General features: G+C 44.6%; 1 protein-coding gene across 1 annotated transcript; it reads left to right on the top strand.

The window, feature by feature from the left end:
* Nucleotides 1–214: 214 nt before the first annotated feature.
* ANKRD54 (ankyrin repeat domain 54) lies at nucleotides 215–27,349 on the top strand. The gene is made up of 8 exons (XM_040359552.1): nucleotides 215–539; nucleotides 4,759–4,806; nucleotides 11,157–11,255; nucleotides 14,922–14,993; nucleotides 15,079–15,126; nucleotides 15,224–15,348; nucleotides 18,302–18,409; nucleotides 26,416–27,349. Exons 1-8 carry the CDS (start codon nucleotides 332–334, stop codon nucleotides 26,488–26,490), a joined length of 783 nt encoding a protein of 260 aa, XP_040215486.1. The 5' UTR covers nucleotides 215–331; the 3' UTR covers nucleotides 26,491–27,349.

Raw genomic sequence — 27,349 nt, 5'->3', positions numbered from 1 at the left:
GGGTGGGGGGGTGCCAGATATAGAATCCGCTCCAGCCAGGTGCCAAATGCTCTAGGTATGCTCATGTTGGTTACTCCAATCATTTCTAGTATGAGTAGGAAGCGTAGCATGTCTAAGAATAAGTTGGCGAACGCCTGCCACCTTGTGGCTATAGAATGTCTAGGCAGGCAAAGGCTGTATCTGGTAAACGGTATTCAAATGAGCTGGACTGGGGCTTTCTTTACGTGTCAGGCTTCATAGACTACGCTCAGTCGCGATTGGCTACAGATCATTGTTGTCGTGGTTACTGCGGCCTAGTGCTGTCCGGAGCCCGGAGCCTGTAGACTCGGGAATGGAGCTGGAGGAGCCCAGCAAGACGGTGATTTCTGCCGATGTGGGCGCTGGCATCAAAGGGGAAGAGCTTTGCCCGTCTGCTGTGCCGGAGCTGCTGAGAGTCCTATGGGAGGAACCCGAGAAGCAGAAGAAGAATTTCGGTGGCCGAGTGAAGTCTCAACGACAACACCGCTATAGAATGTGTCCTCTGGGGAGGGAGAGCTATGGTGAGCAGAGGCTGTGTGTGTGTGTAAGAGGAGGCTGTGTGTGTGTGTGTGTAAGAGGAGGCTGTGTGTGTGTGTGTGTGTAAGAGGAGGCTGTGTGTGTGTGTGTGTGTAAGAGGAGGCTGTGTGTGTAAGAGGAGGCTGTGTGTGTGTGTAAGAGGAGGCTGTGTGTGTGTAAGAGGAGGCTGTGTGTGTGTGTGTGTGTGTGTGTGTAAGAGGAGGCTGTGTGTGTGTGTAAGAAGAGGTTGTGTGTAAAGAGGAGGCTGTGTGTGTGCTCAGCTGTCATCTCATGCTTCCCCCCTGTATAGGTGACGATCCTTCTGTCACTATCAGTGACAGTGCACGTCTTTTTTTAGCAGGGTCAGTCAGGCCACCTACAACTGATACAGGTAGGTACTGGGAGGGGAGCTCCCAGACCAGTGGCCACTGTGCCAAAAAAATTGTCGCCACTGTGCCATGCCATCAAATGCAGCCACTGTGCCCATTAATTGTCGCCACTGTCCCATGCCATCAAACGCAGCCACTGCGCCCATCAATTGTTGCCACTGCACCCATCAATTGTCGCCACTGCGCCATGCCAAACGCAGCCATTATGCCATCAATTGTCGCCACTGCCATGTTAAACGCAGCTACTGTGCCCATCAATTGTCGCCACTGTGCCATGTTATTGTTGCCACTGTGCCCATCAATTGCCCCCCCCCCGGCACTTACCTTTCTCGGTCAGCCATCCTCAGATCTTCCTCCATGATACCTCGAAGTAGTCCCGCCCTCGATATCGCTTCAGCCAATCAGGTTACCGATAACCAGATCCGGTGAACCTGATTGGCTGAGACGCCTGTCTATCAGAGCGGCTGGCTCTGATAGACACTTCCAAAGCCAACCAGCTGCCGTTATTTAAATAGCTGGTGCTCGCCAGGGGGCCTGCCATCTGAATAGTGGGCAGCGGCGACAATACATAGTTTCATGCAATGCATGAATCTATGTATCGTTTTTCAGTGGCGGTGCAGGAGCGAGGGGGGCGTCTTTCCTGTGCCCTCTATGGACGCACCGCCACTGTCCCAGAGGATTTCATCAGATCCGATCTCTGCCATTTCCACCCTTTCTGTAGGATTTTTATATTCCCATGTTGGGGGTCCAGCAGCCTATTCATTTAGAGATACGCAGAAAAAAGTCCCGAACCACGTATTAAAATCCCGTCACATTGTGCTGCACGAAAACATGCTCAGTGCCAGTGCCAGTGCCAGTGCATGAGAATAAAGACATCCTCGCTTGTCTGCTAAAGAGCCGCGTATTTCTGTGCAGATCAGTAACGCATTCGGAACTGCACATATGTAAACCTAGCCTAACAACATGTTCACCTTACTTCCACACTGAGGCATCCGCGGTAAAGCGCCAATATTTTTAGCGGCACTTTACCGTAGTTTTTGTGGCGCTATTCGGCCGCTTGTGGTTCGCTTTTAACCCCCGCTATCGGCTGAAAAAGGGTTGAAACTGCCCACAAATCGCCGCTTTGCCGGCAGTTCAGCGGTGCTGCCTATTGATTTCAATGGGCAGGGGCGCTTTAGTAGTGGTGTATACACCACTCCTACAGTGAAGATGCGGCCAGCGCACCGCTCCAGCGTGAAAGCCTTCAGGCTTTCACACTGGAGAGAATGGAGCGGCCCTTTCAGGGACCTTTGCAGGCGCTGTTTTTAGCGCTATATCGCCTGCAAAGTGCTTCAGTGTGAAAGTAGCCTATAAAAAAACTGACACCGGACACCCTCCTGCTCCCTGCTGTACCTACCTCTGGGGCTGCAGAGCTGTCCTACGTGCTGGAACAAGGTCACCTAGGGCCCAGGGCAAACATGCCAAACTGCCCCCCCCCCCCCCACGTAGTATGAGAATTATGTGTCAGCAAAAATGCCCCCCCCCCCCCAAATAATAATTGGGCACTGATTTGCAAGATTACCTGCTAAGCATAAATCCCCCCTAATCCCAATACAAATTGTCTCCCCCCTGCTGAAATCACCCCCTCCCAAAAAAAATGACCCCTCCTACCACAAATCGTCCACTTAATCCCCCCCCCCCCCCCCAGCAGAAATCCTTTTCTCCCAACACAAATCCCCCTGAATCGCCACTCCTAGGACCCTCCTCCCTCATTATTTCTCCTCCTAGAGCGATTATTTTCCCCTGCTGCCCCCCCCAATTCGTCCTCCAAACATAAATCCCCTCAATCTCCTTACGGAGCTGGTTGGTCTGTCTCTCCCTCCATTCTGCTGGTCACTGTATAATCGGAGCTGCTACTTCTGAGGCTTCTGTCATGTGAATGGCATTTTTTTGAAAGGACTCTTTTTCAGAACTTTTCAAATGGTAAAGAGCAGGGGTCCTTGGACTTTCCAGGGTGAGGGCCATATCATGTATTTTACAAATATTTGTGGGCTAAAAATAAATTGGCTTGAGAAATAAATGAATACAATGTGAATGAATAAATAAACATGCTCCAAGAAATAACGTCACACCAGAATTCCCTTTTCACATCAATCCCCCCTCCCCATCACATCAGAACACCCCCCCCCCCTCCTCACATTAGAGCTTCTGCCCCCCCCCCCCCCCATATCAGAGCTTCCGCCCTTTCACATCAACCCCCCCAATCATTTCAGCGCTCCCACTCCCCCTCGTCACATTAAACCAGGGTTTGACAAATTTGCTTGGAATCTAGGAGCCAGCTAAAAAAGTTAGGAGCCAGAAAACGCGCCCCGTCCCACGCGCAGAAGTGAACGCATATGTGAGTAACGCCTGCATATGTAAACGGTATTCAAACCACACATGTGAGGTATCGCCGCGATTGGTAGAGCGAGAGCAATAATTCTAGTCCTAGACCTCCTCTGTAACTCAAAACATGCAACCTGTAGATTTTTTTTAAACGTCGCTTATGGAAATTTTAAAGGGTACAATTTTTTTGCCATTCCACGAGCGGACGCAATTTTGAAGCGTGACATGTCGGGTATCAATTTATAAAAAAAAATTGGGTTAACTTTACTGTTAAATTAAAAAAAAGTGTATTTTTTTTCCCAGAAAAGTGCGCTTGTAAGACCGCTGCGCAAATACGGTGTGACAAAGTATTGCAACGACCGCCATTTTATTCTCTAGGGTGTTAGAATAAAAAAATATATATAATGTTTGGGGGCTCTAATTAGAGGGAAGGAGATGGCAGTGAAAAACATATTAGAATTGCTGTTTTACTTGTCATGCCAACAGCCACCACAAGATGGCGCCAGATCACAGAAGGAAGCTTAGGCCTGCAGAAGGCCGCAAAGCCGTGGCCTCAATTACCGGCCGGCGCAAATCCCCCATCACATTAGAGCTTCTGCTGTCCCCCCCCCCCCCCCCCCCATCTCATCAGATATTTCCCCCTTTCCCCCTTGCATGTGAGGGGGTCACTTCAGAGCTCCTGTTTTCCCCCCTCACATCAGAGCTTCCCCCTTTTCACATCTGATCCGTGCCCCCCTCCCTTAACATCAAAGCCCTCAGTCCTCCTGTCCTACCTTTTAATATTAAACACAGCAGCAGCAGCAGCATGGCACAGGGAGGGAGGCGAAGCAGGTCTGGATGGAAGCTGGCAGGTGAAACGGGTCCTCTTCTGAATGCTAGAGTGGTACTGGATCAGCGTCATGCATTTTAATGGTGCAGTTGGTCTATCTGGCCTGGCCATTCGGCGTCATTGGTTGTTATGGTTTTGATTACCTGTTTTATGGGAATACATGATGCAAATACAGGAAACGTTGTGGGCTTGGGTAATCTTGTAACGGTCTGTAGTTTGGAGACCCCTGGTATAGAGGGTCAGGCTTGGACTACCCCCATCAGTCATAATGGTAGGCATAACAAACTATTCCTCTACTAAGCCCCCATACAGACTATGCAATGAGTGCATTTTTTGCCATTTAGAAAAGCCATGCCACCAGTGGGCATTATGCAGGTTGAGACATTGATTACAACTGTCTATACACACTAGTTACAGAACATTCAGTGAAATTGCGTCACACATTGTATGATGTCTATGCATCAAATATACAGTAGCTGCAAGAATGATTTCTCATCCTACATTACAGCCGGCCTGCAAATTAGATGTGACCACTGCAGACCTCCTGAAAATCACTTAATGCACGTACTCTGTCGGGCAGGGGAGAAAGAATAATGTTTGTATAGATAAATAATTCTGTTCAAATTGTTTCTTCACCAACAGCTCTAAAGAAATTAAGAGAAGCAGCGAATGGGAATGACATTGACACAGGTACGTTTATTTTGTGAAAGTGCTTTTTTCTAGTTGTTGTTAATGTTTATTATTAAGCCTAGGTTCACATTGGAGCGATTTGTCATGCGATTTGAGAGATCAAATCGCATGACAAGTCGCAGCCTATTAGCGGCAATGGCACTGTTCCAATCGGTGCGACACCGATTTTGCAGCGCCGCACCGATTTGCAAAAGTAGTTCCTGCACTACTTTTGTCGATTTCAGGTGCGATTTCTATAGACATCTGTGTATGAAGCCACACAAATGTCTATCAAGTAGCACCTGAAATCCCGCTGACCTTGATACTTTGAAATCGCGCTACTTCAAGTAAAGTAGCACGATTTCAAAGTAGCATCAGTGTGAACCAGGGCTCAATGCTAGAACTGATCATTAGAGACCCCTTAAACAGCCAATGGGAAGATGGACTCCATGATATGAATGTATTACCAATTTTTAGACTTGCAACTACATTAGGTGTTGCATCTTTCTTTAACTGCTTCCATACCGCGCCATAGGGAAGTGACGGCGGCCCCTCGCCGATCCAGGTGGACGTCATATGACATCCTGTGTTCCCGGAGATTTAGGGCGCGCGCCCGCGGCATCGCTCATGACCCGGCGCGGGTGCCCGGCGGCCGCGATTGCCGGTAATCATGGCAGGAGTGTGGATCTGTGTGTGTAAACACACAGATCCACCTCCTGTCAGCGGTGAGGAGACCAATGTGTGTTCCCAGTACAGAGGAACACACATCGGTCTCCTCCCCTTGAGAGTCCCCTCCCCCCTACAGTGAGAACACACCTTAGGGAACATATTAACCCCTTCAGCGCCCCCTAGTGGTTAACCCCTTCCCTGCCAGTCACATTTACACAGTAATCAATGCATATTTATAGCATTAATCGCTGTATAAATGTGAATGGTCCCAAAAACGTGTCAAAAGTGTCCGATGTGTTCGCCGCAATGTCACGGTCACAGTAAAAAAAATTAATAAAATGCCATAAATCATCACCTATTTTGTAGACGCTATAACTTTTGCGCAAACCAATCAATATACGATTATTGCGTTTTTTTTTTTATTTTAATTTTTTTACCAAAAATATGTAGAAGAATAAGTATCGGCCTAAACTGAGGAAAAAAAATGTTTTTTTTTAAAAATTGTAATATTTATTAAATAAAAAATTAAAAAAATATTGTGTTTTTTAAAAAAAAAATTCGCTCTTCTTTTGTTTATAGCGCAAAAAAAAAACGCAGAGATGATCAAATACCACCAAACGAAAGCTCTATTTGTGGGGGGGAAAAAAAACAAAGATTAGGTTTGGGTACAGTGTTGCATGACCTCGCAATTGTCATTCAAAATGCAACAGCGCTGAAAACTAAAAATTGGTCTGGGCAGGAAGGGGGTGAAAATGCCCTGTATGGAAGGGGTTAAAGGATACGTTTCGCCTTTTAATATCATGTCACATGTTACATCTGTGTTGAGAGTGTAACATGTTACTAATGCAGCAGCCCCGCTTACCCCCCCCCCCCCCCATTGTGACAGGAGGCTGGAGGATCCTCTCCCTGCACCCACTGTAACTATTTAAAAACAGCATAGTCGTGTGGAGCTCCACCCGCACCGCCACATCGTTCATTTAACAGATCTGTTTAATGAACTGAATGTTTAGTTCTGTTTGTAGTTCTCAAAAAACTGCAAGGGCGATTTTGTAGTTCTTGACATTTCCTGCACTTCTGTACGGAGTATCTGCAGGCACCCAAAATCTGAAGATCGTGGGTGCAATGTTGTGCAGGCTCCAAAAATAAAATAATTTATGTATAATATACTCAAGTATAAGCCAAGTTTTTCAGCCTTTTTTTTTAGGGTTGAAAATACACCCCTCGGCTTATACTCAAGTCAGTGTACCTGAAGGGCTGCGAGCGTCCATTGTTAAAAAGTCACGGCTTGCCCCAGGTCCCTTTTCCCAGCAGACACTGTGATAGGTGGAACACTGAACACAGACGTTCACTTGTTTGAGGATGAGAAGACGTCTGTGATAGGCTCCTGGGAAACGCCTATCACGGAACAGGACCAGGAAGAGACCGTGACTTTTAAACAATGAATGGACGCCCACAGCCTGTCAAGAATTTCAGGTACAGTGGGGTTGGGCACAGTGAGGCGTGCAAATGGGCATTGTTAACCCTTTTTTCCCGCTTACAGTAGCTGCTGCATTCTCACCCTAGGCTTATACTCGAGTCAATACGTTTTCCCATTTTTTTGGGGGTAAAATTAGGTACCTCGGCTTATACTCAAGTATATAGGGTATACTAATATATATATATAGTGTATTTATTATTTACAGACCTTAAATTTTTCACTCGCATTTTGCGAGTGGAAAATTGGGTCTGGCGAGGAGCTGGGCTGCCTGGGAGTGGGGGGGGGTAAGCTCCACAGCAGGCAGTCTTGATCAGGAGCTGTTCTCCCAGTGATCGCCCCAATGGCAGAGAGCACGGAGGATGAGGAGAGCCGCGAATCGCAGAGCAGTATTGCCTGCTGTTAGAAATTACATTGAAACTTCCTCCGCTCTGCTCGCTCACACAGCCCCGCCTCCTCCTGACCCTGCGCCTGTGATAGACAGAATATGGGTCCAATGCTGGGATGTGTTGTCTATCACAAGCGCAGGGTCAGGAGAAGGGCGGAGCTGTGTGAGCGAGCAGAGGAAATTTCAATGTAAGTTCTAACAGCGGGCTATACTGCTCTGCGATCCGCAGCTCTCCTCTTTATCCTGTCACGATCTGGCCGCCAATCGGAGCACGATGAGCCTTCAATGGGGGGGGGGGCACAGTGAGTCTTCAATGGGGAGGGGGGGCACATTGAGTCTTCAATGGGGAGGGGGGGCACAGTGAGTCTTCAATGGGGAGGGGGGGGCACAGTGAGTCTTCAATGGGGAGGGGGGGGCACAGTGAGTCTTCAATGGGGAGGGGGGGGCACAGTGAGTCTTCAATGGGGAGGGGGGGGCACAGTGAGTCTTCAATGGGGAGGGGGGGCACAGTGAGTCTTCAATGGGGAGGGGGGGGGGGGGCACAGTGAGTCTTCAATGGGGAGGGGGGGGCACAGTGAGTCTTCAATGGGGAGGGGGGGGCACAGTGAGTCTTCAATGGGGAGGGGGGGCACAGTGAGTCTTCAATGGGGAGGGGGGGGCACAGTGAGTCTTCAATGGGGGGGGGCACAGTAAGTCTGCAATGGGGGGGGGCACAGTGAGGCTGCATTGATGAGCACAGGTGAGGCTGTGCTGAGGGGAACTGATAAAGTTGTTATTTTTTATTTCTGTAACTTAATTCTGCATAAAAAAATTAAGTGAGGGCAATATTAGCGTCAGAATTAGGGGCGGAGTTGGGTTGGGCAACTTGTGGCGAGTAACCCTTGAGGCCTGTCTAGTGGATCAAGACTTAAAATGTTGAGCCCTGTATGTATATGTGTGTAATAAATATATATATATATATATATATATATATATATATATATATAATTTATATTTTTTTTATTTTTTGTAGCCATGCTACATCACATCCTGGTGATGTAGTTCTCTTTTCACTGAACTAAACATACTGGACAGTATAGTGCGGGGTCATTCTTGGGGCTGGAATTTGGCAGACATTGGCTAGTACTTCTAATCAATGCGTTGGGTAGTGGATGGACAGGTACTTGCAGAATCCAGCTGCTGATAATGTCTTCAGTTAGGTAAAAGACGAGGGTGAATTGGAGACTTGTCTGATACGCTTTGCATTAGATTTGGTCTCCAGGGTACCCCGTTTGCAGGAGAAAATGCTTAAAAAAAAAAAAAAAAAAAAAAAATTATACAATTTTTAAATGAGTTATTGTATAAAAAAAACACCCATACAAGTACCTGTACATGTCTCTATTATGGCTTTATGGTTTCCTTTGTGCCAGGTGTTCAGAATCTTGTCAGTGGATAGAGCGCACTTCCTCATTTTCTAAGTGGTTACGTTTTTAATCACAGAGTAATATCCGGTAGAAGTAATGTAATTCTCTAAGTACATTGAGGCAGCGAAGAATTGCTGTCTAAAATCGGCGTCTTGGGCTCGTTCATCACACGTGCACTGGGGCTGCACTTTGTGGCCTTGGCCAGTGTAGACCCCGTACATGACATATGCCTTGTTCCCTATGGTAACCGTTCGCAGCAATCTGTTGTGGTTTCACCGCAAGCTACCACTTTGCAACGCCGTTATGCGAATAGAACTTTGACATTTCATTAATGTTTGGACCAAACAAATAGGAAACGGTAAGGTGCACAGGGATAGTGTATCAGTACTGTTCCTGCCAGTGCACACCAGCAGTTGTGTGATCAGCGCAGCAGCCATATGGTATTAAAAAACAAAGCTTTCTATTCCTCCTGAGGTACACTTTCTGGCATGTAGGTGTGCCTAGGCACTTCTGTTTCTGCAGCCTCATGGTTGTACGCCGACCAGCCATAACATTAAGATCACTGATGGGTAAAGTGAATAACATTGATTATCTTGTTACATTGACATCTGAAAATGGCTGGGATATATTGGGCAGCAAGTAAACATGTTGTCCATGAAGTGGATGTGTTATAATTGGAAAATATGGGCATCACAGTTTGTTTTGGAAATATAATATTTATTATTTTTAGATTTTTCTCAGGAGGTTATGGCTGACTCCAAGGTTTTGTGGAAAATGTTAGCGTGAGCCTGTCCCAAGTCTGTACTCATTGATTTACAAGAAGCCTATTCTCTACACCTTTTAACGCAGAGTTTCACCCACTTTTACAATGTGGTTTTAAACTAAAAACCACACATCGTTTGTGTGTGTGTGTGATAGATATATACAGGGTTTGACAAATTTGCTTGGAATCTAGGAGCCAGCTAAAAAAGTTAGGAGCCAGTCCCGAGGAGCTTGCGCGCAGAAGCGAACACATACGTGAGCAGCGCCCGCATATGTAAACTGTGTTCAAACCACACATGTGAGGTATCGCCGCGATTGGTAGAGCGAGAGCAATAATTCTAGCCCTAGACCTCCTCTGTAACTCAAAACGTGCAACCTGTAGATTTTTTTTAAACGTCGCCTATGGAGATTTTAAAGGGTAAAAGTTTGTCGGCATTCCACGAGCGGACGCAATTTTGAAGCGTGACATGTTGGGTATGAATTTACTCGGCGTAACATTATCTTTCATTATATAACAAAAAATGGGGATAACTTTACTGTTGTCTTATTTTTTTAATTAAAAAAAGTGTAATTTTTTCCCAAACAAGTGCGCTTGTAAAACCGCTGCGCAAATACGGCGTGACAGAAAGTATTGCAACGATCACCATTTTATTCTCTAGGGTATTAGGATAAAAAAAATATATATATATATATATATATATATATATATATATATTTGGGGGTTCTAATTAGAGGGAAGAAGATGGCAGTGAAAATAGTGAAAAATGGCATTAGAATTGCTGTTTAACTTGTTTTACATCTAGCAGAGCCAGCATACTAAGGACAGGTCACTGCTGGCTATCGCCAGAGACGCTGATCATGCAGGTAAAATCTGGCATGGTTGTACAAGTTACCTGTCCATACATGGATCGAAATTCAGCCAGTCCCTGCTAAGCTGGTTTAAATTTAAATCCATGTATGGCCAGCTTTATGCAGCGTACACACGATCATTTTTCAGCATGAAAAAAACTTAGTTTTTCAAAAACGTCATTTAAAATGATCGTGTGTGGGCTTCACATCATTTTTCAGGTTCTGAAAAACGACAAAAAAATTCGAACATGCTGCATTTTTTAACGTCATTTTAAACCATGTCGTTTTTCGGGTTGTAAAAAATTATCGTGTGTGGGCTAAAACGACGAAAAAAACCCGCGCATGCTCAGAAGCAAGTTATGAGAGTAAGCACATTCATCACGCTGTAACAGACAAAAAAGCGCGAATCGTCTTTTACTAACACGGAATCGGCTAAAGCAGCCCAAAGGCGAATGGAACTTCCCCTTTAAAGTGCCGTTGTACGTCACTGCGCGTTTTTTAAAAACGATGGTGTGTAGGCAACATCGTTTTAATGATGAAGTTGGAAAAACTTTGTTTTTTAGACATGCTGAAAAATTATCGTGTGTACGCGCCATTAGCCCTAAACTGTAAAGAACTGGGCTTTCTGGGCTGACTGTTCTGCATTATATCATTATGTTAGTGTTGTTCAAAACAGAAATGACCACCATCTGCTGGCGGGGAGATGACCTGAATAGGGCGTTAGGAACTCTTGCTGTACTCTGTGCTCAACCTGGAGCTGGTCTTTAAAATATATTATCTAATGAGCTGTAATATTAATTTACCAAATGTTTTTTGTTTTTTTCAGTCCGGAATTTGCTAGATGAAGGCACAGATCCATGTGCGGCTGATGACAAGGGCCGAACAGCACTGCACTTTGCTTCCTGCAATGGAAATGACCAAATTGGTAAGATAACATAGTGAATGGATAAGATTTTTTTGGTGACATTACAAAAAGTCTTGTATCATATTTTGGTTAGATTCAGTTTTAAAAAGAGCGTCTAAAACAGCAAATTACTGTACATAGAATGCATTAAGATACAAAACCTTCTGCCTTTACAACTCCTTGAAGCAGAACAGCAGTACAGATTGTCCAACGAGAATATGCCCCACTACCTTTCTCGTTCATTGAAAAAAAATAATGCCTCTAACATGATTTATAAGATATTTTTTTATGTTTATTGTCCAAAATCTCCATTACAGGGTATAAAATATGTTGCATTAAAAATCTGGAGTATGCAATCTTTTGCTTTATTTTAAGGGTTTGAGACCATATTTGACAACAAGCATTTTTTCGTGTCCTAAAACCTTCTAAGGGCCCTTTCACACTGACGTGTCCGTGTACGAGCTCCGCTTTGCTCAGCAGGGATCGCTCCGTCTATCCCCATTGAGCAGGCAGATAACAGGCCGGTCTCTGCACACTGTGTCAGTGTCGCTCTCCCCTATGGGGGATCGGATGAAGACGGACCGTAGAGTCCGCCAGACGGCATGTCCCCGCTGACATCTGTGGCTCCGTAGACCTGCAAGGAGTGTCAGTTCAGGTCTGCCTAAAAAACTGACAGGCAGACCTGTCTAAAAGGTCCGCCGCTGTGAAAGAGGCCAAAAGTGTGATTGACACTTTCTCCTCTGTGTGATCTATGTACATTACAAGAATCTTGATACATTTTTGTTGCAGATTTCTACCTTTTTCTGTTTTGGAAAAAGACAGGAATCTATGGCAGTTTTACAATATTTTTTAACAGACTGGTTCAAAGTTAATGTTTTGTAGATATGTATTATAAGTGTATTTCCACATTTGCAATCAAAACTAGGGTAATGCCTACTATATATTTGTTTTCGTGTTCCTTTTCATATAATGTATGTATTTATAAAATGCTGATTACATTTTCACTTGCTCTTTTTTAGGAAACTGTAGTTTTTGACTAATGTGCAGTGTTAAAGCGGAGTTCCACCCAACTTTACAAGGTGGTCTTAAATTAAAGATCACCCCTTAATTTTGGATATCTATCTATTTTTTTTCCCCCTACCTTTTTAGAAGTACAAAGTGTGCTTCTGTCCTAGCCGTGCCGCGGCAAAGTACGTCATGTCCTCTTCAGCGGCGAGCCTTCCTCCTTCTCCCCCGCTGCCTTCTGGGACCTCTGTGTCCCAGAAGATGTGGTATGCGCAGTAGGAAATCGGCCTCAAAGTCACTGCTGGTTTCCCTTAGTTGTAATGGCGGCGCCTGCACTCGAATTGGCCTCAGGGGGCCAACATCGCAGGCTCCCTGGACAGATAAGTGTCCTTATTAAAAGTCAGAAGTTACTGTACTTGTAGCTGCTGACTTTAAGAAAAAAAACTTTTACAGCTGGAACGTCTTTTTCTAAGGAGTGGGCTGAGAAGTTAATGTTTACCATAATTAAAGCGGTGGTTCACCCTCCATGACAACATTTTAGCATAAAATGAGGCATAGTAGCGCGAGCTACAGTATGCCTGTCTTTATTTTTTTAGCCCCGTACTCCCTGTGCAATCGTAGAGACAAGATTCCGACTCCCCGCGGGGAATGGGCGTTCCTATGGAGAGGGAAGGTGATTGACGGCTGGCTCTGGCACGTCACGCTCTCCGAAGACAGCCGGAACAGGTCTAGGCGCTATACGGCGCCTGCGCACAGACTATGCGCAGGCGCCGTGAAGAGCCAAGTCCTATTTCGGCTATTTCCGGAGAAGCGTGACGTGCCAGAGCTGGCCGTCAATCACCTTCCCTCTCCATAGGAATGCCCATTCCCCGCGGGGAGTCGGAATCTTGTCTCTACGATTGCACAGTGAGTACGGGGCTAAAAAAATAAAGACAGGCATACTGTAGCGCTACTATGCCTCATTTTATGCTAGAGGAAAAAAAAAAATTTTTTTTTATTAATGGGGTGATCCCCCGCTTTAAGGAAGCTCTGAGTGATTATGCAGTCTCGTGAGATTTCACTGTTGTGCTGTAGAAAGTCCTGATAACAGACAGACAAGCAAACAGAGTTTCATGTAAATCAGGGGAGATCTGGGCATGCTCCGGTGACGTCATTCTAAAGAACAAAAAGGATTACAACAATACTAAGCAAGTAAGGATTTTTCTACAAGCAGTGTTCATTAGGGTTTTTTATGCTGATTTACATGGGATAAAGTTGTAGGGGAGGGTTTACCAACACTTTAATACTTCGTACAAAACCCTTTTGTTGGTAGTGACCATTTCAAGACATCTCCTGTATGGAGAAACTAGTCGCATGCAGTGCTCAGGTGCGATTTTAGCACATTCTTTCACACAAATGGTTTTCAAATCCTGAAGGTTCCGTTTGCCTTTTCTCTGAACTCAGATTTTAAGCTCTTTCCATATATTTGATTTTCTATTGGATTCAAGTAAGGTGATTGGCTGGGCCATTCCAGCAGCTTTATTTGAAAACAATTGAGAGTTTCCTTGGCTTTGTGTTGGGGATTATTGTCTTGCTGAAATGTCCACCCTCGTTTCATCTTCATCCAGGTAGATGGCAGCAGATTTTATCAAGAATGTCTTTTGTACTTTTTATATTTATCTTTCCGTCAATGATATAAAGTTTGCCAGTACTGTATGCTGAAAAACAGCCTCACGCAATGATGTTCCCACCTCCAATTCTCACTGTTGGTATGGTGGGTGTTTTTGGAATGAAGTGCAGTGCCTTTTGACCTCCAAACATGGTGTGTATTATGGCATCCAAAGAGTTCAATTTTGGTCTCATCTGACCAGACTATATTCTCCCAGTATTTCACAGGCTTGTCTAAATGTTATGCAACAAACTTTAAACGAGTTTCAACATGCTTTTTCTTTAGCAATGGAGTCTTGCGTGGTGAGTGTGCATTAGCCTGCTAATTCCAGGTCTTTTTGAAGCTCTCCACAAGTGGTCCTTGGCTCTTGGACAACTCTTCTGATAATTATTTTCACTCCCCTGTCAAAAATCTTGTGAGGAGTACCTGGTCATGGCCGGTTTATGGTGAAACTATGTTCTTTCCACTTCTGGATTATGGCCCCAACAGTGCTCACTGGAACATTCAGAAGTTTATAAATCCTTCTGTAACCAATGCCATCAGTATTTTTGCAACAATAAGGTTGTGAAGGTCTTGAGAGAGCTCTTTGCTTTTACCCATCACAAGATGTGTTTTTTTTTTTTTTTTTTGTGACACTTGGGTAATGAGACACCTTTTTTTTATAGGTCATCAGTTTAAACTGAACCAGCTGCTATTAATTTGCACTGACAAGGGGCAGGATTGCTTTCAAATTACTAATAGATTGCAGCTGGTGTCTTGGCTTTGCTTGCCTTTTTGCACCTCCATTTCTTCACGTGTTTTATACTTTCCCTGTGTCATTCCATTTTATTACACATAACCTAATTTCTGAATGTATTTGTTTTGGTTTCTTTTGTATGTATGGATTGCAGGGGTTGTTACTGACATGTGGTGACAATTTCATGTCAATAACAGCTTTTGAAAAATATATTCACCTAGAAAAATGGTGACGTGTTCAATACTTATTTTACCCACTGTATATATCATTTTTTATTTATTTTCTGCTCTGTTTTCAGTGCATATGCTTTTGGACCATGGTGCTGATCCAAACCAGAGAGATGGACTAGGGAATACTCCATTACATTTAGGTATGACGCATCCCATAGTTTTCTCATATTTTTCTGTATTTCATAGCTAGCACTTATACTATTTATTATTCTTTAACCCCCCCAGCTGCATGTACGAGCCATGTTCCGGTAATTACAACCCTTTTACGTGGAGGTAAGATATATTTTTGTCCAAAATCTCCATTACAGGGTATAAAATATGTTGCATTAAATATCTGGAGTATGCATTTTTCTTTTCCTTTTAACTCAAGGTGCCAGAGTGGATGCCTTGGATCGTGCAGGCAGAACCCCTCTTCACTTAGCCAAGTCAAAGCTGAATATCCTGCAGGATGGAAAATCGCAGACCTTGGAATCACTGCGATTAGAGGTGAAACAGGTGAGATGGCTTAAAGCTGAACTCCGGGCAAAAACTTTTTTACATGTCATTATTGCTACTTTCCTACCTTCACTGAAGATGTTATCCATCTTTTTGTTTCACTCCGCAGTTTCTCTGAAATAGCCTGTTTAATTTTTAAATCAAACCATTATTTCCCAGTGGTTTCTTGTTTGTAAGACCACTGGCTGCTAAGCCTTGTATTTCCACAACCACTGGTGTTGTCACAGCCCACTTGTAGTTCTTCCTCCCTAAGCAGTAATGTATTTCCTCTGAGCTAGAAGTCTCTGAACCTCCAACAATATGTAAATATATATTATTTATATATACACACAGTATCTCACAAAAGTGAGTACACCCCTCACGTTTTTGTAAATATTTTATTATATCTTTTCATGTGACAACACTGAGAGCGTATTCACACAGGGGGGACTCAGCCACTTGAGAAGTCACGCTCGGCTCTATTCAATGGAACCGTTCTAATAGCAGCGCCTCAAATCGCTCCGACTTAGATAAAGGTTCTTGTACGACCATGGCAAGGCCTGTTCTTAATGTAGACAACGCTTCTTTTATTCAGATCCTCAGAGAGTTCTTTGTCATGAGGTGCCATGTTGAACTTCCAGTGACCAGTATGAGAGAGTGAGAGTGATAACACCAAATTTAACACACTTGCTCCCCATTCACACCTGAGACCTGGTAACACTAACGAGTCGCATCACACAGGGGAGGGAAAAAAAGTTAATTGGTCCTGATTCACTTTTCTTGCCAGCGATTTAGACATTGACTGTGTGAGTTATTTTGAGGGGACAGCAAATTTACACTGTTATACAATCTGTACACTCACTACTTTACATTGTAGCAAAGTGTTATTTCTTCAGTGTTGTCACATGAAAAGCTATAATAAAATATTTATAAAAATCTGGAGGGGTGTACTCAATTTGCGAGATACTGTATAAGTACAAGGTATACAGGTAGGTTTACTTCCTCTTTTTAAAGTGACTGTAAAGTCTTGTTTTTTTTTTTTTTAGATAACAAACATGTTATACTTACCTGCTCTATGCAGTTGGTTTTGCACAGATAGCAGCCTGGATCCTCCTCCTTCTCTGGTCCCTCTTCTGTGCTCCTGGCCCCTCCCTCCTGTTGAATGCCCCCACAGCAAGCAGCTTGCTATGGGGGCACCCAAGCTGAGTCATATCTCCCTATGTCCATTCAGACATGGAGCTGTGATCCAGCCCTGCCCTTTCTCTTTCCTGATTGGCTGAGTGATTTTGATTGACAGCAGCAGGAGCCAATTGTGCTGTCAATTGCCTGTCCCTTTCTGCTTCCTCCACTATTCACAGGACTCATAGTAGTATTGTCCTACAATGCAAAGCGTTCTGTGACTGTGCAGGAAAGATCCAGTCATTCATCCATCCCTCCTCCATTTACAGAAGGCGTTATCTTTTGAGTTCTGTGAGTGGCGGAGTGGGCAGGAAGGGGAGGGCAAGTGACGCCAGTCCTTGATATTTGTAAGTACTGTGGTTAACCCCTGCAGCACTGGAATATCTCTGCTCTAGCCACTATCTGGCTGAATAAAACAAGGGTTTTTAAATGAAGCAGCAGCCTACAAGACAGGATACACACCATTACAGATGACTAATGTGTTTTGTGTTGTATCTTCAAAAATTGGCTGACCCTCAGTTTTTAATGGAATAGTTTAAACACACGATTAGAAATTGTTCATGGGGGGGGGGGAGCCTCACTTGCCCATACTCTATTTCTGCTTCCTCCTTTACAGTGCTACACTGTGGTTGTATTTTACTTCTCCCCACCCCACAACCTTAAAGCGGGGGTTCACCCAAAAAAAATGTTTTTGATAATGACATAACGCAGTTTTTTTTAAAACCTTGCCATACATACCGTTTTATTTATTTATATATATATATATATATATATATATATATATATATATATATATATATATATATATATATATATATATATATATATATATATATATATATATATATATATATATATATATATATATATATATATATATATATATATATATATATATATATATATATATATATATATATATATATATATATATATGTGTGTGTGTGTATATGTTCACCTCGGCTTCCGGGTATAATCTGCGGGACTGGGCGTTCCTAATTGATTGACATGCTTCCGACCGGCGCATACAACGCGTGACGAGTTGCCGAAAGAAGCCAGACTGCAAGTCGGCTCTATACGGCGCCTGCGCAGCGACGTTCGGCTTCTTTCAGCAACTTTTTTGGGGTGAACCCTCGCTTTAATATATAAATCAGCTAAATCGGTGAAATCAAACCATTTTGTATTTAGTGGATACCTTAGTATTAAGTAGAGCAAGAACTACTTTACTGCTCATACAAGTCAATAGGAATACAATATTGGCTTGATGCAGCTTAGACACACATTAAAGGAACATAAAAACACCTCTGTAGGATCGCTGTACCAAATGTATACATCTCTACATTTATTTAAAAATATAAAAAACAGAAGGCTTATAACTGTGTAAATAAGATCACAAATCACTTTAAAAATGACTGTCCTTTTTTTCACAAAAGGCAAAGCAATTGCGTCGCTTTACTCCCTTTCCTCAGCAACATATACTCACTTTTTCTTCTGTGCCCTGACGTGTTGTCCAGCTGTCGATAGAGAGGAAAGACACCCCTGTCTGAACTCTGAAATGACTTGTTAGAACTTACACAGGGTTTCAGGGCTTTCTCCCCACCCCATGTGACAGTGCTGGGTCTACCAGGCACCAGTGCTGTGATGTAGGAGTTAGACAATCGTGTGATCCTCCGTACCTCAAAGTATCAAGGTAGGGAGCAGAAAAAAAACAGATGTCGTTTTTTTTTTTTTTAATAAGGATATTATATGTTATTGGGCTGTAGAGACCTGTAATGTTTGTTCATTGAATTTTTAGATCATCCAGATGTTGCGAGAGTATCTAGAGAAGTTGGGCCAGCAGGAGCAAACCGAACAGTTGGACCAAATTTGTTACAGGCTACAGAGGACAAGCACAAAGGAACAGGTGATGGATTGGGCTTACTGTCTTTTATGCATACTAGATTATAGGCTTCATTTATGAAAGTAAATAGGTTTGTGTTTACAGCACCAACTGGTCAGATTTTTCCTTTCCTTTTTAAGCTACATTATAAACATAATACCTTATTTGTTTTTTGTATAGAGATCACACATACAGTACAGACCAAAAGTTTGGACACACCTTCTCATTCAAAGAGTTTTCTTTATTTTCATGACTATGAAAATTGTAGATTCACACTGAAGGCATCAAAGCTAAATATAAAAATAAATAAAATATATTTCATATTCTAGGTTCTTCAAAGTAGCCACCTTTTTGCTTTGATTACTGCTTGGCACACTCTTGGCATTCTCTTGATGAGCTTCAAGAGGTAGCACCCCATCACTCTCCTTCTTGGTCAAATAGCCCTTACACAGCCTGGAGGTGTGTTTGGGGTCATTGTCCTGTTGAAAAATAAATGATGGTCCAACTAAACGCAAACCGGATGAAATAGCATGCCACTGCAAGATGCTGTGGTAGCCATGCTGGTTCAGTATGCCTTCAATTTTGATTAAATCCCCAACAGTGTCACCAGCAAAGCACCCCCACACCATCACACCTCCTCCTCCATGCTTCACGGTGTGAACCAGGCATGTAGAGTCCATCCGTCCACCTTTTCTGCGTCGCACAAAGACACGGGGGTTGGAACCAAAGATCTCAAGTTTGGACTCCTCAGACCAAAGCACAGATTTCCACTGGTCCAATGTCCATTCCTTGTGTTCTTTAGCCCAAACAAGTCTCTTCTGCTTGTTGCCTTTCTTTAGCAGTGGTTTCCTAGCAGATATTCTACCATGAAGGCCCGATTCACACAGTCTCCTCTTACCAGTTCTAGAGATGTGTCTGCTGCAAAAGGTGGCTACTTTGAAGAACCTAGAATATGAAATATATTTTCAGTTGTTTCACACTTTTTTGTTATGTATAATTCCACATTGTCATGAAAATAAAGACAACTCTTTGAATGAGAAGGTGTGTCCAAACTTTTGGTCTGTACTGTATTTAAAGCTGAACTTCAGTTACAGTAATGCAGTCATCACTGAGCACCATAACCCATATGTGAATCTCACAGGAACTGCAACATATTCCTGTGCAGTGCAGCCACCTTTTTTTGGAGCTGGTCACTTTGCACCATGCGATCCGGTGCAGGCAAACTGCACTGCATTTGCTATATATTTGGGGTGCTAATAACTTTTTTTTTTTTTTTTTTTCCACCACAGCGGATCGCAAACGAAATGCGATTGCAATGCGGTGCGGAAATGCTCAGGGATCGCTGTGTTTCCCGCAAACGTGTGTGAACCTAGGCTAAGTGTTCTATATATGTAGCGAACAGTATGCAATTAAAATGTTAAAATATTTGTTATGTTTAATACCTATTTCTTTATCGTACATCACGGGACACAGAGCGGCATTCATTACTATATGGGTTATATGGAGTACCTTCAGGTGTAGACACTGGCAATCTCAAACAGGAAATGCCCCTCCCTATATAACCCCCTCCCATAGGAGGAGTACCTCAGTTTTTACGCCAGTGTCTTAGGTGTTAGTCATGGTTTAGCTTGCCTCCGCATCCTTGGGATTAGGTGAGCTACCGGTTCTGTCCAAAAAAGCCTCAGCGCTAAAGTGGTCAGTAACCGGACCCCAAACCCTTGGGGTATAGCCCATAATGCTTTTCTTTTTAGAGAGCTGGACCCTGGGCCCAGAACTTAGAAACCTTTGGGTGCCTAATGCTTTCTGTTGCCAGGGTGCTATATGGGCCCAGGACAGTGGATCCTTCATAGGAACCCAGGGCCTGAAGGTCTAGACATCCCCACGGAGATGGGGGAAGATTGGGCCTCTTGCTTGGCAAAGTCCTGCGGCATGGAGCAGGTAAGTGAGGGGAAAACTTGCGGAACTTGGTTCTTAGCAGGTTTTTTTCTGGGGGGTCACAGGGGACATGCCTAAAGTTATGCACTGCATCTGGCAAACTAGTCACATATCATAAAGATAGGATGGCTCTCTATGTATTATTCCCCATAAGATGTGACCTCCCTTGTAGTGTTGGAAAAGCATTGAGTGGGGCCTGTGTTATATAAAAATATATGTGTGTGTCAGAGAGCTGTGCTTACCTGCAAGCCTCCAGGCGATGCTTCATTCAGTCTTCCTCCTCAGAGCCTGCAAAGCAGGCAAAACGCTGACCTCCTCATGGTTCCAGGCTGCAGGCTGCAGTTTGCTGGAACAGAGAGGTCCCTTCCTCCCAAATCCCCCCCCCCCCCCTGTCGGGAGGGGCATTTCCTGTTTGAGATTGCTGGGGGGGAAGGGCGGGTCAGTGGCTTAAGGAAGGGGCGGCCCTTCCTTGTTTGTTCCATTCAATACTTTGGAACTGAGGAGAAAGACCAGAGCGGCAGCAGGGGGCGCCGAGGACACACAGTGGCCAGAAAGGATATTGCAGTCTTCAGAGGACTGTTTTTTCAAGCCTAGAAATAGGCTGTTTCTTTTCCATCTCATAGTTTTTCTTTGCAATACTACTCAGGGGGACAGAATGTTTTTTCTTTCCTGGATTTGAAACAAAAACGAAAAAAATAAAAAAAAATAAAAAAAAAAGTCATCTAGGGGAGAGGAAGCATTTTTTATCCCCCAAACAGGTGTTTGGGCAATTAACTTTTATAGTTCCAAATACCAATAGGTAGCAGGTGTACCTCGGTATTGTACCATGACGCTGCTTTCCCCACAGGGAGCCTTGGGGCCATCGGGATCTGGGGCTGGAGCTGACGCGGGTCAGTCCAACCCTAAGATGGTCACGGAGGAGGTATTACTCACCTCTTTAAAAGAGATGCAGAAAAGCATGGGTAAAATGATAGCCGCAGCTATGCGGGGCAGTAAGCGGAATAGATCTCCGTCGCCCGAGCGCGGACCCTCAGAAGAGGAGGTCCTTTCCTCAGGGGAATTGGACGACCTCTTGGACAAGGACCAAGTAGGTTCAGGGATCGAAGATCCGGATACAGAGGAGTCTGGGGCAGTCTCCCTGAGGGAGAGCTGGTGGATTCAAGGATTGTCGGACTTGGTCCATAGGGCATTCAACTTGCCAGTACCAGATCTCCAGGTATCGACGGTTTCAGCTTTGGGCTCACTGAGGGCGCCTCAAAGCAATGCTGTGTTTCCGATCCATCCTCTATTAGAGGGAAATTTGTTCCAAGATTGGAACAAGCCAGATAAGATCTTCTTACCACCTAAAAGGTTCTCTGTCCTATATCCTATGGAAGAAAAATTTTCCAAAAGATGGGCTACTCCTGCAGTGGACGCAGCCATCTCATGTGTTAACAGATCGTTAACATGCCCTGTAGAAAACATACAGGTGTTCAAGGATCCAGTTGATAAGCGCTTGGAAGCACTACTTAAGAACTCCTTCACTACTGCAGGGGCAGTAGTACAGCCAGCTGTGGCTGCGATTGGGGTCGCTCAAGCATTATCGGATCAATTTAAACAGATGCTTAAACTTATTCCGGCCCAGCAGGCAGAAAAATTTTCGGATGTCCCTAAGGCCATATGTTTTACGGTAGACGCAATCAAGGATTCTATCCAGCAAGCGTCACGTTTATCGTTATCCCTTATCCATATGAGAAGACTCTTATGGTTAAAAAGCTGGGAGGCTGAGCCCCCATGCAAGAAGCTCCTGGTAGGGTTCCCCTTCCATGGAGGACGACTCTTCGGAGAAGACCTAGATAAATACATTCAGACCATTTCTAACGGCAAGAGTACTCTCTTGCCAACTAAGAAGAAGGTTCAGGGACCTGCGTTTAAACGACAGTATTCCCCTGGGCAGGGGCCCTCTAATGCCAAGCAGTATCGACGGCCTCCTGCAAAAGCAAACTTCGGCTTCAACAGCAGATCACAAGGACAGGCTGTTAGAGGCAAAAGGCAGTGGTTTCGCAAACCAGCAAAACCAGCCCCCAAGCCAACCTTATAAAGGGGCGCCCCCACCCACGAAGGTGGGGGGAAGGCTGCGACTCTTTTCAGAGATTTGGGAAGCCAGCATTCCCGACGAGTGGGTACGGTCTTCCGTGGCCACAGGCTACAAATTAGATTTCCTAAAGGTTTCCTCCTCCTCATTTCCAGAAGTCGAGGATTCCAAACGATCCGGAAAAGGGAGCCGCATTAAGATCGGCATTAGATCATCTACTTTCCCAGGAAGTAATAGTAGAGGTACCAGTCCTGGAACAGGGGCTGGGTTTCTACTCCAACCTATTCATCATCCCAAAATCCAATGGAGATGTCAGGCCAATTTTGGACCTAAAGATGGTAAATGCATATCTAAAGATCCGCTCATTTCGGATGGAATCCGTGCGGTCAGCAGCTGCCACACTCCAGAAGGACGACTTCATGGCGTCCATAGACATAAAGGATGCCTACCTTCATGTTCCAATTTATCAGCCACATCAAAGATATCTACGCTTCATGGTGGCTTCGCGTCACTTCCAATTCGTGGCGCTTCCCTTCGGGTTGGCTACGGCCCCCCGGGTGTTCACGAAGGTCCTAGCTCCGATCCTAGCCAAGCTAAGGATCCAAGGGGTCACGATCCTAGCATACCTGGACGACCTCCTAGTCATAGACCACTCGTCTCCCGGCTTGGAGCGAGCAGTGGCCCTCACGGTCCAATACCTCGAGAGGTTCGGCTGGGTCCTAAATCGAGAAAAGTCAGCTTTCCAGCCCACAAGGCAGTTGGAATATCTCGGCATGAGATTAGACACAGAACAACAAGGAGTGTTCCTACCTCTGAGGAAGGTAAAAGCCATCAAGGAATTAATCCTACTGGTTCTAAGCAAGAAAGAACCGACTATTCGCCTATGTATGAGGTTACTAGGCAAGATGGTGGCCACATTCGAGGCGGTACCATACGCCCAGAGCCACACTCGCATCCTACAGGCAGCCATCCTGTCAGCATGGAGCAGAAGGCCACAGGCCTTGGATATCCCGTTGCCGCTCTCATCAAGAGTCCGACAAAGTCTGTGTTGGTGGTTAGACCCTCAGAATCTACTGAAGGGGAAGTCTTTCAGCCCAGTGGCTTGGAAGATAGTGACCACAGACGCCAGCCTGACGGGCTGGGGAGCAATTTTGGATGGTTGCACTCGCCAAGGTACTTGGGCAAAGCCAGAGAAGCAGTTGCCCATCAACATCTTGGAGCTCAGAGCTGCTCGACTAGCCCTCAGGGCTTGGACGTCAAAATTGCAGGGGTTCCCGGTGAGAATTCAATCAGACAATGCCACGGCCGTGGCATACATAAATCACCAAGGGGGAACCAGGAGTCAAGCCGCTCAGAGAGAGGTGAGCTTGATTCTCCTATGGGCAGAGGCTCATGTGCCCTGCATATCGGCAATATTCATTCCAGGAGTGGACAACGTTCAGGCGGACTTCTTAAGCCGCCAGACTCTATGGCCGGGGGAATGGTCTCTGCATCCACAAGTCTTTCAAGCACTCTGCCAAAGATGGGGAGTGCCGGACGTGGATATCATGGCATCGAGACTCAACAAGAAACTAGACAGGTTCATATCCCGCTCAAGGGATCCGATGGCCTGCGGAACCGATGCGTTGGTTTGCCCTTGGCATCAGTTCAAACTTCTTTATGCGTTTCCCCCGCTCCAGTTACTACCCCGCCTGCTGCGCAGGATCCGGGTGGAGCACATACCAGTCATCCTGGTAGCTCCAGCATGGCCCAGAAGGGCATGGTACTCACTAATCTTAAGGATGGTAGTGGGAGACCCGTGGACTCTTCCTCTACGGCCAGACCTGCTATCGCAAGGTCCGATCCTCCACCCTGCCTTACGGCATCTAAATTTGACGGCCTGGAAGCTGAATCCCTGATTCTCAGGGGTAGAGGTCTGTCTCAGAAAGTAATCTCTACCCTAATCAGAGCCAGGAAACCGGTCTCTAGGGTGATTTATTACAGGGTCTGGAAGGCCTATGTAGGCTGGTGTGAGTCCAAGCGATGGCTTTCTCGCAAATTTACCATCGATAGAGTATTAAGTTTTCTCCAGCTAGGAGTGGATAAAGGATTGGCATTAAGCACAATCAAAGGACAGATTTCTGCTCTGTCAGTGTGGTTTCAGCGGCCGCTGGCCACCCACTCGCTGGTTAAGACCTTCCTTCAAGGGGTCTTACGTATTAGACCTCCAGTTAAATCCCCGCTTTGTCCGTGGGATTTAAATCTTGTTCTGTCAAAGTTTACAGAAACAACCGTTTGAGCCGTTGGCTGATATTCCTTTGGTTCTACTGACAAGGAAGTTAGTATTTTTGGTTGCCATAGTTTCCGCAAGAAGAGTTTCGGAGCTGGCAGCCTTATCCTGTAAGGAACCATATCTTGTTTTTCATAAGGACAGGGTCGTTCTCCGCCCTCATCCTTCCTTCCTACCGAAGGTCATATCCAGTTTTCATTTGAACCAGGATTTGGTATTACCATCCTTCTTCCCTAAACCTACTTCCAGAAAGGAAGGGTTGCTGCATACCTTGGATATTGTCAGGGCCATGAAGGCCTATCTTAAAGCTACAAAGAAGATCCGGAAAACAGATGTGCTGTTCATTCTACCGGATGGGCCCAAGAAGGGGCAGGCAGCTGCAAAGTCCACCATTTCTAGGTGGATTAAGCAATTAATCACTCAGGCCTACGGCTTGAAAGGGTTGCCTCCTCCAGTATCATTAAAGGCTCATTCTACTAGAGCCATGGGCGCCTCCTGGGCAGCACACCACCAGATATCTATGGCTCAAGTTTGCAAGGCGGCAACCTGGTCTTCTGTCCACACGTTTACAAAATTCTACAAGTTGGACGTAAGAAGGAATACTGATACTGCCTTCGGGCAGGCAGTGCTGCAGGCTGCAGTTTGAGACCCTCGGATTCCGGGGGCTCCTCTTGTTTGAGTTAAATTTAAAATTTAAAATTATTTTTCTCAACTAAGTTGGATTTATTATGATTTGAGTATATCTCTAAATTAAATCCTTTTGTCTTGGAGATGTTCTCCCTCCCCTCATTGTAAGCATTGCTTTGGGACATCCCATATAGTAATGAATGCCGCTCTGTGTCCCGTGATGTACGATAAAGAAAAAGAGATTTTTAATACAGCTTACCTGTAAAATCTTTTTCTTGGAGTACATCACGGGACACAGAGCTCCCACCCCTCTTTTTTGAGGACCATTTTGGGAGGCATACTGCTTGCTACAAAACTGAGGTACTCCTCCTATGGGACGGGGTTATATAGGGAGGGGCATTTCCTGTTTGAGATTGCCAGTGTCTACACCTGAAGGTACTCCATATAACCCATATAGTAATGAATGCCGCTCTGTGTCCCGTGATGTACTCCAAGAAAAAGATTTTACAGGTAAGCTGTATTAAAAATCTCTTTTTTGGCTGTAATGTAACAAATGTAACATTTTCTTACCACATTAAGACCCCTTTCACACTGGGGTTGCGTAAGCGCTAAAGCACCGCTCGTTTTAGCGGCTTTTTTTGGCTGCTAGCGGGGTGCTTTTAACACCAAAGAAGGGCAGGGACATTTTGGGAGCTCCCAGACCACCCCAAAGATGTTGCTTGCAGGACTTCAAACGTCCCGCAAGCGCATAGCCTGGGTGTGAAAGCACACATTGTAATGAATGGGAGGCAGTTTTCAGGGGCTTTACAGGTGCTATCGCTAGCGCTGAAAAGCGCCCCCCCCTTAGTTTGCAGACAGGCTTTCGAAGAAATGTCATCTATCTGATTAAAAACACAAGTGAGTCCAGTAGGCCGACCCACATAGAATATTTTTCAGATCACTAGTAGTATTTTGTTATCTTTAGAAAATTAGCAGGTAAAAATCTGTAATCTTAATCTTAGACTATGTATTCATTATAAATATTATTTTGTTTAAGTATTATTCCTATTTTCGTTTGGGACTGTTCAATAAGGAAAGGGTCATCTTTGAATCCCATAGATTAAAAAAACTGTTTGTTTTTTACAGGTGGATGAGGTGACAGAGCTTCTGGCCAGCTTCACATCTCTTAGCCTCCAAATACAGAACATGGAAAACAGGTAGCCACACTCGTGACTGCTGTACTATATCGGGAACTCCTGGAATTTTACAGTCGCCTGTTTACTGCCATACAATCTTGGACTTTTGGCTACCTTGACTGTAATCTAGGTGTGTCGGTCCCTAACGGGAAACCTTAAATCTGAACTTTAGAAAACAAAATGTTTTGAAACTTTACCCCGACCTACGTGCACTTGAAGTTGAACACTTAGACTAGTTTCACATCTGTGCATTGCAGTATTATATGGTAAAATGCAAATTTCCAATGACACCCCAGTGCACAAGAACAGTAGACTACAATGCTCCCTTCCTGCAGCACACTAAAACACCTGTTTAGGTGCTGCATTAAAAAAAATGCTGCTGGTCCAATCTTTTTGTCCATTGCCAGCTGATGGTAGCCTGTTAAAAATGAATGGGCCATCTTAAAACAACACATGTTTATGTGCATGTGGTAATGCCTCCCATGGACCCCAACGGTCTAAAGAGGCCCTTGGTAATCTTGAAGTAGGTTAATTTTGTCTGTAATACCTCCCAATGAGGTATTGATGTAAGCAGCCACCTAATAATGATTTATCTGCTGGTATTGGGGTAGTCCTATTATGAACCATGTGTTGGGTAACCATCGAACCCATATATAACAGCAAAGCACTGGTGTGAACTTGCTAGGTTTACAGGCATACAGCATACAGGCTGTTGGAGAGGTAAGAGGTTTTCCTAACCAAACAAGAGCAATCCAGCTGGCGAGACGACTCATTTGCATTTGTCCTGCCTTTTCTAACTGGACTTCAGATTTAGGACTCATGCACACTGGACATTTTTTTTTTGTTTTTACAGCAGCTGTTTTTGGCTGTAGACTTTTTTTTTT

The sequence above is a fragment of the Rana temporaria genome, chromosome 7 (assembly GCF_905171775.1).
Source record: "Rana temporaria chromosome 7, aRanTem1.1, whole genome shotgun sequence".
Lineage (NCBI taxonomy): Eukaryota > Metazoa > Chordata > Amphibia > Anura > Ranidae > Rana > Rana temporaria.
Note: the sequence above shows the minus strand (reverse complement) of the source record. Positions and strands in the feature narration are given on the sequence as shown.

Coding starts and splice junctions, on each gene's coding strand:
- ANKRD54 (XM_040359552.1), top strand. CDS start 332: ATGGAGCTGGAGGAGCCCAGCAAGACGGTGATTTCTGCCGATGTGGGC. Junction 540..4,758: donor TCTGGGGAGGGAGAGCTATG/GTGAGCAGAGGC, acceptor CTTCACCAACAG/CTCTAAAGAAATTAAGAGAA. Junction 11,256..14,921: donor CAATGGAAATGACCAAATTG/GTAAGATAACAT, acceptor CTCTGTTTTCAG/TGCATATGCTTTTGGACCAT.